Source organism: Antrostomus carolinensis, unplaced genomic scaffold (assembly GCF_000700745.2).
Source record: "Antrostomus carolinensis isolate BGI_N321 unplaced genomic scaffold, ASM70074v2 scaffold12663, whole genome shotgun sequence".
Classification (NCBI taxonomy): Eukaryota; Metazoa; Chordata; class Aves; order Caprimulgiformes; family Caprimulgidae; genus Antrostomus; species Antrostomus carolinensis.
Window position 1 is genome coordinate 33,968 of NW_010303182.1, and position 14,200 is coordinate 48,167.

Below are 14,200 nucleotides of genomic sequence, written 5' to 3' on the forward strand. Positions count from 1 at the left end.
GAGATGATAACCTTTTACTTGGTACATCTGGAACAGTCAATATGTGCATCATACCATCATTTAGAATCTATTGTCTGCTTTAAAATACACAAGAGTGGTGGCAGAAAATAACAAGTAGTTCAGGTAGTTACTAGCCTAGTAAGAGATCTAGTCATGGGTGGCTGGGTCAGATAACTGGGGCTTTCTGAATGTCATAAGCTGTACTAAGACTTCTGGAAAGGGGGCTGGTCTTGTCTTCTGCATTGGACTTGGGTAGCTCCAGTGCTCTTCACATCGTTTTTGCTTTACATTGTTGCTGAGGAAGCTCTGTTTTGCATTTAGCATATTGCATTTACTTAAAAGCCTTTAGCTTTCAAGCAGAAATTAATCTCAAATGCTTGTAGAAATAAAACTTTTTCCTCCTGAAAACATTTGTTTACTTTTCTTTAAATGAGCAAGTGTTTTTGACCTTAAATATTTCCAGTAGATTTCATTATATAACATGGATTTCCAGTGAAAAAGGAATAGGAAGCAATGCAGGTTATTTTATCAGTAGCAAAGATCAGTTGATTGTCTTTGATGGAATGCTTTGAAGTGGAATGTTTACTGACTGAGCATCATGTTGCTCAATCTTTTCGGATCTCATAGGAAATTTTATTAAAAAATAAGTTCAAGAATTTGGTGAAATTTGATATAGGCAGATGGATTGAACATTTAACTTAGTGTGGTAGAATAGTGTTCTGTTGTGAAACGCACTTACTTGCATGCCCTGTGTGGTTACCTCTTGTTTTTGTTTGGCATCCCTAGGTATCAAAGAATCGGAGGATGTTACTTAATTGCTCTTTTGGTAACTGGTTTTCATTCATAATGCTCATAAATACTTTCTGTATCTTTTTACAGATTCTGAAGGTGTTTAAGCTCTGAAAACTTACAAGTTCTTCATACCCAGAAATGTCTGGCTCATATGATGATTCTGTTGGAGTAGAAGTTTCTAGCGATAGCTTCTGGGAGGTAACCTGAATGTTTTATCACAATATTTTGATTTTGTTTTTTACTCTTCCTATAGAAAATCTGATTTTTGTACACTGTAAACTGTGGAGAGAGCTGCAATACAAGATGCCTTTGGTTATTGTGGTCTGCTGAAATAGCCTTCAGGGTAGAAATTACCTTTTAAGATTTTGACCTAGTTCTGTAAGAGTTTTCAACTGGCACGAACATGAAGATCATACATTTGGTTAGAATATGCAATTCAGAATTGAACTTTTGTCAAATTTTATTGATGAAGAGGGGTGTGGGTGGGTAGCTTTTAAAATTACCAGGGGGGTTGTGTGATCAATGTTAAATCCAAAGTAATTGGTTAAATGCTACTGTATGTGTACATAAATTACAAATTTAAGATAGTGTGTGAATGTGCTGCATGTCTTCTGTTTGTGTCTAGATTTAAGTATAATCTTTTTGAAAGAAGTTATCTTATGCTTATCTCAGTGTAAGAGTGCACACACAGAAAGATAATACAAAGCACACTGTAATATCTCTAATTTGTGCTGCCCAAATCGGAAGAAGGCTTTCAGATGTTACGATAATTTGATTAATCTTTAAAGAGAGCAAACTTCATAAAGCAGAAAGCATTTTACCAAAGAAGTTTGTTGCAAGAAAAAGAAAGGTTTGACGGTGTCAATACCAATGTAATTGGAGGTAAGTGTGCTGTCCAGATGAACTGTATTCAGTGTGGCAAATTTCTAATCCATGACTGGGAGCTCTTTTGAGTTTGAACTGTAGCAAACGTGAAAATGGCTAGGTGGAAAATGTCTGAATATTTCTGTTACCAGAGACTGTGTAAGACTGTTTGGTTTTGGTAACCTAACATTGAACTTCCTTTTAAATGAAAGCTTTTCTAGATCACTAACCTGAGTTGGTGGTGAGGGCATATTGCGTTTTGTTGCAGACCTCCCATTATTTTTTGATACGTTACCTAAAAGACCTGTCGTCAGCAAGGTTCATGTTTAGTAAGTAGCTATCATTTTCTGAGGAGACCAATTTACTATTATGTTAAATATGTCTATCCTATTTATAAAGAGGTAGTTTTAAAATTACTGGATTCTAAGCCTTAACCTTTTGTTGTAGGGGTACTCTGTAGTATGACTGCAGAGAGGATGTGGGATATGGGACCTGTACTCTGACATGTCTAAGACTGAATTGGACATGGTCCTGAGCAACCTGATCTATCAGACCTGCTTTGGGCAAGGACTTGGACTAGATGCTCTCCAGAGGTTCCTTCCAACCTCAGTTATTTTGTGTTTTTTAAGCTGAGGCAACTTTCTGGACAGGCTTCCTTCGTAGAAGCATTTTCAAAGTAAAATAAGGAGGGAGTCAGCAAAAGAGAATCCTGGACCAAAAGGGACTTTTTCTGATGTGTGTTGAGGACCCTGTATTTGACAGGAGAACATGACTTCTGGCTGGCTATTCTGTACCAAGCTGTTGTCTTCCATCAAGTAATTGTGTCTGGAAGCATAGAAGATGAATGAATGAGAATGGGAATTCTGTAAACTAGTATGATTGGACAACTCTAAACTCAAGTATTTAATGTTAAAAGATGATAGATGATCAGAAATAGCAATTAGCCTAAACTAGGACCTTTATGAAGCATAACTTAAATGTATTTGACACTTGTTACGGGTGGGTTAAAGGTGTTCTTTGTGTTTGTGCTATTGGTGATTTATATCATGTTGTCAACACTATGTCTTAATCTGTTTCTTCGGACTTTTCTATGTAAGCCTTCAAAAAAGGTCAGAACTGCAGTTCTGTTTCTTTGGACTTTTCTATGTAAGCCTTCAAAAAAGGTCAGAACTGCAGTTTGTTTCATAAGCAGTGTCAGTAGGCTAATGTGTAATGCATGAGTATATCTTTATTTATCCTTGAATAAAAAACCATTAGACTTCAGTATTAGAATCAGTTTCTTTCTTTATAGGATTAATTATTTTCTCTGCTCTTTCTCTGTTTTTGATGTATAACCACAAGGGTGGTTGTGTTAAAATAGTCAAGAGGGAAAATTTCAGACTGAACAGTTAGTTTATTTTTATTTTTCTGAAAATTTAAGTACATCAGGCTGGAAAAGTAGTATGTTCTGACAGCTGACATGCTGACTAGGACAGGTATGGAAGTTGTTCAAAGGGGAAAACTAGGATTGTTTAGATCATATTAACTAATAATATGCTAAAATCAGTTAAAAGTAATCTCCTAAATTGAAGATGCAATATAGTCTCATGGAATGGATTCAGTTTAAAAAAACTCTAGAGACCATCTTCACACTCACTCTTGAGGGAGTGGAACAAAGGTTTAGCTGCAGTAAAAAAAATAAATCCTAATGATAAGTCGGTACCTTTGTTACTGGAGTGACTTTAAGGATGTTTAAAGTATTAAAAAGATTTCTGCATTTCCTTGTACTACACTTTTGACAGCTTAGCAAAGGGAATAAAAGGGAATATTTCGCTGACTTTTGGAGTTTTGAGTACTGAATTATGTAGGAAACACTACTTGTTTTGCTGTTCCTCTGCTTTGTGCTGCTTGATTCCTAGGACAAACAAACAAGTTTGAGGGTCTTGTGGCTACAAATGCAGATTCTTTAAAAAAACAGTAACAGAGATGGTTGTGTTCTTAGTATGGATATAAAGCCCTTGTCATGATTTTAGCAAAGTAACTAAAGGCTTGAAATGTCAATATGTTGAAACTAAGTGGTATCTGAGTGAAGCAGAGGGGAGGCTGTCAAAAGTTTTATAGTTGATTAGTGCTTAAAATATCACCACTGACATTTGTGTTGTGGTTAAAAAAGAAGAAAACCAAAAACAAAGAATAAATTAGGGAGTTCAAGAGATACAGCAGGTTATCACGAGGTACTGTATGTATAGCTGATAGACTGTAGCCAGTATGCCTAAATGTTGGTGTAGTTTGAGAGAATAAACATGTTTACAAAGGTACCTTAAGAAAAACATGTATAAAAACCTACATATAAACTTTTGTCTCAATGGAAATAGCTGAGAAAATATACAAAGCAAAGAAAATACAGTTTCTTTGCACTCTGATCCTTATCCTAAGATGACTCCTTACTACTGGGTATTAAACTGTTCAGAAGACTGGTAGACTTGGCAATACACTGTTATAGTGAAAAATGTGAATAATGTGGAACTTATGTTTTGGTTGACAGCCTTTATGGTTGCATGTAGCATCATGTGGCAGGGAAGGTGGAGTTTGAACAAAAAGCTTGGACTAAAGCACAACATAAGGGAAAGTGGTAAAGTACCTAAAGCTGTGCTGTCCTCTGCGGTGTAGCCTTGATTTAGGGTATTTTGAGTGATCACTTTTGTCCAGGAATAGTTTTCCTGTGACCTCTGCACTCCTGTGCATTTCTCTGAGGGTAACTGCATTTTGACATGCATGCCTGATACTAACCTGGAATGTGTTTTTATTGGTATATACTTTTGATTATTTTTTTGAGTGAATAATAATTAAGGCATCCAGCAGTTTGCTTAGACCAAGTAGTGTCTTGGAAGAATGTACCATTTGACTTTAAACCTTGCCTTTCTACAGAGAAGCCTGGCAAAACAATAAGACAGGAATTATCCTTCAGATCAGGAGTAAAGAGGAGAGAGGAGGTTTGCCAGGCTTCTGCTGTAGGTAGAACATGAACCAAATGTAAAGGAAGTCGTGTGCAAGTCTTAATAAACTTAACTGAAGAATAACTGTTCAGTGTCAAGTGACATGCAGAAACTAACAGCAAGCCTGTCAAACTTTACCAAATTCTTGTTTCAGGACTTCTGATTTGGAGCCATCTTTCCAAACTAAATTTGACTGAATTTTAGTCTAAAACTTACCCTTTTTCTGTATATTGTCAATTGTTTATTTTGTTTCTGAAGACTGCAACTTTGAATTCTATTCTTAATCTTTCTCAAAATGAGTAATTAAACTGCTGTGGTGGGTTGACCCTGGCTAGAGGCCAGATGCCCACCATAGCCCACTCTATCACTCCCCCTTCCTCAACTGGGCAGGGGGAGAAAAATATAATGAAAAGCTCATGGGTGGAGATAAGGATGGAGAGAGTTCATTTACCAGTGACTGGCACGGGCAAAACAGACTCGACTTGGGGGAAAAAACAAATTTAGTTTATTACAAATCAAAATCAGAGGATAATGAGAAATAAACCCAAATCTTAAAACACCTCCCCCACCCCTCCCTTCTTCCCGGGCTTAATTCATTTCCCAATTTTCCACCTTCTCCCCCCAGGGGGACAGGGGCTTAAGGTCAGTTCATCACACGTTGTTTCTGCTGCTTCTTCCTCCTCAGGGGGAGGACTCCTTCCCCCACACCAGCATAGGGTCCCTCTCATGGAAGACAGTCCTCCACCAACTTCAACGTGAGTCCTTCCCATGACCGACAGTTCTCCACGAACTGCTCCAGCCTGGGTCCATTCCATGGGGTGCAGTCCTTCAGGAAGGGACTGCTTCAGCGTGGGTCCCCCACGGGGTCACAAGTCCTGCCAGCAAACCTGCTCCAGCGTGGGCTTCTCTCTCCACGGACCACAGGTCCTGACAGGAACCTGCTCCAGCGCAGGCTCCCCACAGGGTCACAGCCTCCTTTGGGCATCCACCTGCTCTAGCGTGGGGTCCTCCACGGGCTACAGGTGGTCATCTGCTCCACCATGGACCTCCATGGGCTGCAAGGGGACAGCCTGCCTCACCATGGTCTGCACCACAGGCTGCAGGGGAATCTCTGCTCCAGTGCCTGGAGCACCTCTTGGTGTCTGTGGAGTTGTTTCTCTTGCATCTTCTCACTCCTCTCTACAGCTGCAAGGTGTGCAGCTTTTTTTTTTTCTTTTCCCCTCTCTTCCTTTTTTTTATCTTAATTCTGTTCTCACAAAGGCGTTACTGATGGGCTCGGCCTTGGCCAGCAGCGGGGCTGTTCATGGAGCCGGCTGGCATTGGCTGTGTCAGGTTGGACATCGCAGATTTTTGTAATTTGCACCCATTTTGTTGGAGATTTTTAAGATACTTGACACGATAGGTTTTTTCTTTGTTTTTAAAGACAGCCTGCAGTTTGTTAAAAGCCACCTTGCTGTGTTTTACTGCCACAACTGAAAGCAGTGAATGTATTTAAACCTGGCCATGGCACAGAAGAGACAGTCTGGCAGGGTGAGCTTTTGAGTTTGTTCCCTCTTACTCCAAAATAGCTCAGATTTATTTACCTTTGGAGTGTGCTGCAAAGCCTGTTTTTTTCTTGAAAGATATTTAGGAAAGGTTGAGGTGGCTGGGTGTGGGACATGTCTGAAGAACTTAATGTGAAAACTGTTTTTTGCTCACTGCGTATCATTGAAACTAAACCACTATTACTTCTCAAATCTTGATGTTCTATTGAGCTGATAATAGGAACTGTACTTAATAAAATGTTGATGAACCAACTTCAAAGTTTTTGCCTTTGCTGTTGACAGGAGTTTCATACAATGTCTTTAGGAAATAAAGCACTTGTTTCTTAATTGGTTTTCTGGCTCTAGTAGCGTTTGCTTTCTTTTGGAGTTGTCACTGCCTTTGCTAGGGTTCCTTATTACATCATATTTAAACATGTGAATCTATAGTATGTGGTTGCATGGTATTAAACTTAGTGCTCTTATGTTGTCTGTTTGCATATGCTGAGACTGTTCATGGAGCAATTCAGTACAGGTTACTTCATCTATGAAATTTTTTTTATTAGATTGCTGTTTCAGTACTGTTCTTGGAAACCTGCAGTTCTGGCATTCAGAGTCGAGCTCAATGCTTGAAATCCAATATGAGTAGTAATTTGTTTCCTTTAAAGACTAGTATTTTGTTATTCCTACATAAATACTGTTATCAGGTTCAGATTTGTGTTTGGGAAATAGTTGTCTTGTTGAAAGGGTACTGGAGAAGTTGCTGTTTGGACTTGTGTTCTTGGTGTTGATTTACTGCAGATACCAGTCGAAAAATGTGGGTAGGGCAAGGCTTAGGCATAGGCAGTGTATGGTATCAGAAGAGCTGATATAACTGAAAAAAATATGCTTTCAGAAATCTACATCTTTCTTTAGCATGAAATAGAAATAACAGCAGCTTTCATAATTAAATTGCTAGTTTGTCCATGTGTTTACCAAATAGGAGTACTTTAGGAGACAGAGAATTTTGTACGTGTTTTCATGTCAGCTTTCTTAGAGAGCAAGGAATTGCAAAATAATGAGACATTCTGAGAACTAATTGCCACAATAACAGAGGAGGATTTCACTGAAGTTTCAATTGTAGCAATGCATTAATTTCCTTAACAAATGGAAGTTTCTTTTTCATTCTTCATCTTTTTAACAAGCCTCAGTGTACCTTGATGTATCTGGTTAAGCTCATGGCTCTCTCTGGGTGCAGCAATTTTTTTGAGACCAAGGAATCTTGTTGATATTCTCCAAGAAGGAATTCCTTCATCTGTGTTACTTAGTGGACAAGGGTGGTATGCTTTGGGTAGTCAAAGGTTATTGCTGATGGCCTGGAGCAGGATGGCAGTAACTTTTCCAGGGGAAAGTGGAAAATCTATAACCTGATGTGCAATGTAGAACCCTTTATATTTCTTTCTCATCTGTCATACGGACTCTCAGCATTTCCATGACTGCTGTAAATACATCTCAGTTTGTCGTAATAATTCGTGCCATTTTCTTGCATCCAAAAATAGACTGTGGCAAAACTGGTTGGTTCCAACCTTGCATTGCTTTAGTAAAACACAAGAAATGGATAACCCTATTGGCCTTGTTCTACTGAAGTAGTTTTGAACTGTGCATGAAAGCATTTGGTATATTAATAATAAATGGAAAGCCAATTCTGTGATGCATTTTATTAATTAAGCTCCAGCCTTATGCTTGCTAATCACTATTATTATGGTTACATTAAAACAAAAATGCCTTGAGCAAGCTGAGAGCAATGCTATTGTTCGCTTAGATACCTGTGAAGGTAAGAAAGGCGATGAGTAAGTGTTCCTAGAGATCAAAGCAGTAGTGTGTGCATATCTTGCAAGGTAAGACATCAAAAGGAACAGCTACCCTGCCTGTAGAAGCACTTATTTTTAATGAGCCACGGGTCCCTCACAGGTTGTGGTGCTTACACCCTAGACGTGAGTCCTTAGTATCCCTTATTTTCTGCTAGCATCAGCAATGTGGAGCCATCTCCATTTATTGCAGGGGTGTTTAACTGCCCAGTGAAAACACCTACTTGTTAAAAAAAAAAAAAAAAGTAATTCTGAAGAGCTGCTAAACCAGCAACTGGCATAACTGGCATTAGCTCTAAGGGCTTTTAGGCCTGTGGCTGATTCCCTTAGAGGACAGGACATAGTGTGCATTTTGAGGCACTCAGCACATGGCTTTCTTTGCATTCTGAAGTATTTGTTGAGATTCCCACAGGCAAGATAAGATTTTCAGTTTATTCAGAAAAAGGAAGTTTTTCCCCTATGTAGTATGGGTGGATTAAATTTGGCCACCATATGCATTCCCATTCTCCCAAAAATAGTCCAAAGCAAGCTCCAGGCCTGACACTCTGGATAGCAGAGGCAGCTGATCTGAGACGTGCCTCCCACGAACTGCTTTATAAGCTGTCTGCTCAGATGGTCTTGGTCCTGCTTATTTGGTACTCATCATACCTGTGCTTCATGCCTACTGCTGTCATGGAGTGTCGAGGGGACTCTGTCTGTCAAGGGCATGTGTGTTGGATGCAGGGAATTTAAGAAGTAGAAGCTCCAAAAGCTCACGCTTGAATATTAAAAACGTGTTTCTCTGTTGAGGTATTTCAGTTACTTGCCAGGGAATGCTTTTTGCTGATGAAGCAGACTGTTCTGTTTTACTTTTTCATTTTAAAAATATTTGGACTTTGCAATAGTAGATTCTTGTCGTATCTCCTATATGCGTTTTTTTCTCCTTCTAACATTGAGCAAGTTAATGGCCTCCATTTATATTACAAGGTGTTTGCTTACTGTTATGTTTGGCTTTAGATTTTGTGGGTTAACAGCTTCCTCAGGACTTTTCTTGAAACCAGTGGTGAATTTATATGGGTAAACTTACAAGATTTAAATATACAGAGCTAGTGCTCATAGGTACTTAGATTGTGTATGTGCCAGTTATGCACCAAGATAATTCTTTTTATTTGGGAAAAAAAAAAAACAAACCCCAAATGCCACAGTATTATAGATGTTAGTACTGGTTGAAATGTTTGGAAACTTCCTGTTTGACGTAGCTGGAAAGAAATTGTACTCATGGTTGAATGGAATGCTGGAAATAGTAAGTGTGTCCCCATATTGACCATCAGCATGCGTGGGTTTGACTACAAGCCTTCAAAGCTCATTATTGTGTTTTCTGCCTATGAATATTTGTCCATTAAAAAAACCCCAAACCACCAAACTTCTCATATGCTGTGGTGAATTACTTTCTTTCAAATGGTTCCAGTTCATAAAGGCTGACTAGTTATGGATAAGTTAGGCAAGCTTGGAAAAACAGTTGACATAAAATCTTACTTCAGCATTTGAAACTCTTTAAATATTTGTGGTTGCAACAGTTATCATGATATACTAGAATTAACTGATGAGTTTAGCAATAGCTGAACATTTGTCACCTTCTGGGCTGCTAACGAATTAATATACCTGTATCTTTCATTTGGTGTACCTGAAAAACCTGCAAAGTATGTTTATCTCTTTATAGGCTTTTATCATGCTCTACGAATGTGCTAAAAAAAAAAGGTCTATTAGTTGCTAAAATGAAAGCAGGATATTATTTTTAAGTATCTCTCATTCTTCTTGAAACTGTAAGAAAGTTCATAATCTTACGATTTACCGTCCTGAAATAAATGTTTCATTCGTAGGACAAGGAAACTAATAACTTGATATCTTAGTTGTCTGCTGTTTGTTTAACAGGAAACAGCCCAATGCTCAGAATGATCAGAAAGTTGTTCTAACAAGGAAAATCGTGTGTTCATGTACTGAACAGTGCTAATCGAGAAATCTGAAAATTGTAAGACATTATGTAAACATGGCTCTGACTGAAACAAAGAAACACGGGAATTTTTTTTTTTTTTTTTCTGGACAGTTGCTACAAATAAAAGAATTAGTCATTTTTTGTTTAGCTCAAATACTTCTTGTGAAGGTGAAGGGGGAGGTCTTGCAGAACATTTGCAGTCTACCTCAGGAACTGGAGAAAATAGTCTTGAGTAAAACAGTGTATTAAGTCATGTTTTTCTTCTCCAGAATTCGGGGAGTCTTTAGTATGTTTATAGGTTTTTAATTTAATTGTTTTAACTTATCTACATTTAACCTAGGAGTTCCTTGGCTGCATAAAGACTAGAGTTCTTTTCCCTTTACTTGGCAATGTGGTCTAAATACCTCATGCTCTTGTACCGCTGAGTTTACCTCCTACAGTGGCAGGCTGCACATTCCACTTCTCAGAGAAATTTGTCATTGCAGGGTCTATAACTTAAAATGCAGTTTTTAAAATAAACCACTAGGTTTTTTAAATGTTAAATGCCAAATATAAAAGTTATGTTCTGTGTGTCATGAAACACAGAAAAATGCTGTATTTCCCAAATTCTAGCATTCCTCATAGGGCATTGTGTTGAATGTGATGTCTGAATATTTAAACTACTGCTTCAGAAATCAAGTGAACTTTTTTTTTTTTTTTTTATTGAAAATATTAGTCTAAAAGGCTTTATTTGGAATACAAGGTTGTTGTTTTCTAGGATTGTGGATTCTTCTTTATACTGGTTCTAAACTATAATGCTAGTTCCTTCAGTCCTCCTGCAGAGAAGGAGGTAGCATGGGTGAATTATCTGTGGTCTGCATGCAACTTCCCAAAGGTGGCCTTACACAGTAATAGGGAGCGGACCAGAACAGGTAAGCTAAATTCAGTTCTCTGAATACTTGCCTGAGATTGGGCAACTGTTAGATATTACAACGAGGTTAGAATTTGCTCAGACAACACAAAATGAAAGCATTAAAAATACCATGAGGCAGCCAGCTCCCATCCAGTATTAGCATTTAAAATGCTAATTTAATAGTGAAAATTTATGAAAGGAAATATTTGTGCTAGACACATAAATCTCTGGAGACACAAATTGATGCTAATATAAGGCCTCAGTAGTTGTGCCAAGCTTAGCATAACCTGTTTTAGGAGTCTGCTTGGCCGTGAACCTACAGCTGGATGATTTTGAGCAGATGACTGATATGCCCTTCCTTTACAAAGGCTTTAGAAAGTATTCTTTGAGGTACTTAATTTTCTTAATACTTTGATTACATATGTATATTATATTTGTTAGTGTGCAGTGTTAGTTTGAAACTGCCTACTTCTCAATTTCTATTTCTCCTGAAAATGAGAGGCTGTATTTCATACTTTGTTGTTAATAGATGAAATCTGTTTTGACATGGATGCATTGACTGTCTTGATTTTTGGTTTCAGCTTTTTCATGATGCTGGTAGCTTCTTCTATTATATTGTGACCTGTGTTTGAAGACAGAGGGGAGTGTGGGGTTTTGTTTTTGTTTTTGAAACATGACTTAGATGAAGCAGTGACTGCTAAATAAAATGCTTTTCTTAGATGCTACCTGAATTTCTTTGATCTGTTGGAATGGTTCTAGTCTAAAAGCAATACCATGCCCAAATGAATGCTTTGCTGCTGTCTAAAGGAATTGGTTTTGTCCTGTCATTGATGATTTCAAATTTTTTTTCCCCAGCTTTGATGAGGAGTCCTAACATACGTCTGTATTTATCAGCAGTCACTTATTTTTCCAGCACTTAATACAGGGAGTTTTTTCCCCCTTTTAAGAGTATTTCCTTCTATAATTTGAGGAGTTTTTCCTCAAACAGATGGCTTGCATGGACATCTGCTGACAAAATCCTGAATAAATGCAAACCTGAAAGTGGGATGGTTTCCTTTACTTAAGAAGTGAATCAGATATGATTCAAATGTAAAAATTACAAACATGCTTTAAATATTTGAATATTTAATCTGCTGCCTTACTGCTAATCTTTATTTTTCAGTCAGATGGTTAGAGCTGATAAGAAACTGACGATGATGTTTAATAGGCTGTGCAAATTCTGTTAACTGAGTTCTTAGATATTGTTTAATGTTTACAAAAGCCAATCTGAGTGACCTTGAAATCAGTAGAAATATTACACTGGGAGCAGTATGAGGCTTTTTTTCCCCTTCAGTCATCTAGATTGGTGATTCTGTGTTGGGGTGTACATGAAAATGAAAGGGGGTTGTGGTGGGTTGACCCTGCCTGGCTGCCAGGTTCCCACCAAAGCTGCTCTGTCACTCCTCAGCTGGACAGGGGAGAGATCACTCACCAGTCACTGTCACAGGCAAAATAGACTCAACTTGGGGAAACTTAAACTTATTACCAATCAAATCAGAGTAGGGTAATGAGAAATAAAACCGAATCTTGAAAACACCTTTCCCCACCCTATTATTATGCTTGATAGAGATGTTGCAATACTCCTTTGCATGTCTTTGCAGTTTTATTAATCCTAAAAGATTAAACCCAGCATAAAATTAAGGCATTAGGTACTTAATCAAGATATTTAACACAAATAGTGTGTCTCTCTTCCATGCTTATTATTATCTAAATCATTACCAAGCAGTAGTAATGCAGAACAATTGTGATGACTGCCCATAATTATGTTGCAAGACTAATAAAATATAATAAAGCTTTCACTTTTAAAATTAATAACTTTTTACAGAACTTGTGGCCTTTGTGGTGGTGTTGCAGTTAGGTTTTAAGATTAATTGAAAAATACATTATGCTATAATTGATTAGTGCCTGCTAGTAGATTATCCTGCTTCTAGGTAATAGTATTTGTGTTAATTAGAGATTCATCTTGTTTTCAAAGCTTTCAAGCAGGAATTGTAAAGTATTTTGTCTCTTTATAGGTTGGAAATTACAAGCGGACAGTAAAACGTATTGATGATGGTCACAGACTTTGCAATGATCTAATGAATTGTATTCATGAACGGGCACGGATAGAGAAGGTCTATGCTCAGCAGCTTACAGAATGGGCAAAAAGGTGGAAGCAGCTTGTGGAGAAAGGTAATACATTCTGATTTTGAACTCTGAAAACTTTCTCAAATGGAAAAAATGTTTCTGTATCTCTTTGGTGAGTATAAAGAAATTCTGTATTTTTAGCCTGTAATGGAGTGCAAAAGGCACAGTAATGTAACAAAATATCAAGCTTTTCTTGATGAAAAACAATCGAAGCCTTGTTGGTTTGCTTATTTCTTACTGAAGCAGATGGATCTTGCCTCCAGTGTTGAGGTATCCAAATAGATTCCGTTCTAGAGAACTGGCTGTTTCTAGGTAACTAATGGTATAGAACACAGTTTGAAAAGTGTATGTGAATAATAAGGGGGCAGTGGTTGTGGGGGAAAGACTAGTAATAAAAGCTAGGTATTGCTGTAATGGAAGGCTAATCTGATACCATTTTAATATATTCTGAAATAGTTTGTCCTTTCTTAGTTATCTGTGCTTCAAAAAGTATGTTGAGAAATTGAAGACAGTTCAAAGAGAAACTAATAGATGGAATACTAAGAATCATTGTACAGGGAGAAGGAGGCCAGACTAAATATTATTTCTTCTGGTGTGAAAATTTGTAACATTCTAAATTTATCTGAAAAGAAACTGTTCCCTTTCTTAGATTTGCATCAATATTGCTGTTTACAAGTGAATGTAAGTCAATAGCTTCAGGTAGTTTCTTGGGAATGTAAGTCCCATGTGGGTGATGGTTACTGAGAATGACACTTTCTGTTGTGTTTAGGCCCACAGTATGGAACAGTAGAAAGGGCTTGGTGTGCTTTTATGTCAGAAGCTGAAAAAGTGAGTGAACTACATCTAGAAGTAAAAGGTTCACTGATGAATGAAGACTTTGAAAAAATCAAGAACTGGCAGAAGGAAGCCTTTCATAAGCAAATGATGGGAGGATTTAAGGAAACCAAAGAAGCAGAAGATGGATTTAGGAAAGCTCAGAAACCCTGGGCAAAAAAGCTGAAAGAGGTACAGCAGTAGATTATGTATTAGATATCCTGTGTTACAATATATTAATGTCTCAAATTTCTATAAGGGAGTAAACTCCCTATTCTCTCTGCTGGACCCTCCTTTCTCAAAAAGATCTCTTGCTTTCTGTCCTCTTCTGAAAATAAGTATTTTTTTCTTGGTCTCTC

General features: G+C 37.6%; 1 protein-coding gene across 3 annotated transcripts in view; it reads left to right on the plus strand.

The window, feature by feature from the left end:
- Positions 1-874: 874 nt before the first annotated feature.
- The window catches only part of PACSIN2 (protein kinase C and casein kinase substrate in neurons 2), a 28,142-nt gene continuing 14,816 nt past the window's right edge, over positions 875-14,200 (plus strand). For all 3 annotated transcript variants that reach the window (XM_029084023.1, XM_010164011.1, XM_010164010.1), the window contains exons 1-3: positions 875-990; positions 12,917-13,073; positions 13,798-14,033. In XM_029084023.1, coding sequence (XP_028939856.1) covers positions 931-990; positions 12,917-13,073; positions 13,798-14,033 — 453 coding nt within the window. In that variant the 5' untranslated portion in view covers positions 875-930. The remainder of the gene's footprint in view (positions 991-12,916; positions 13,074-13,797; positions 14,034-14,200) is intronic.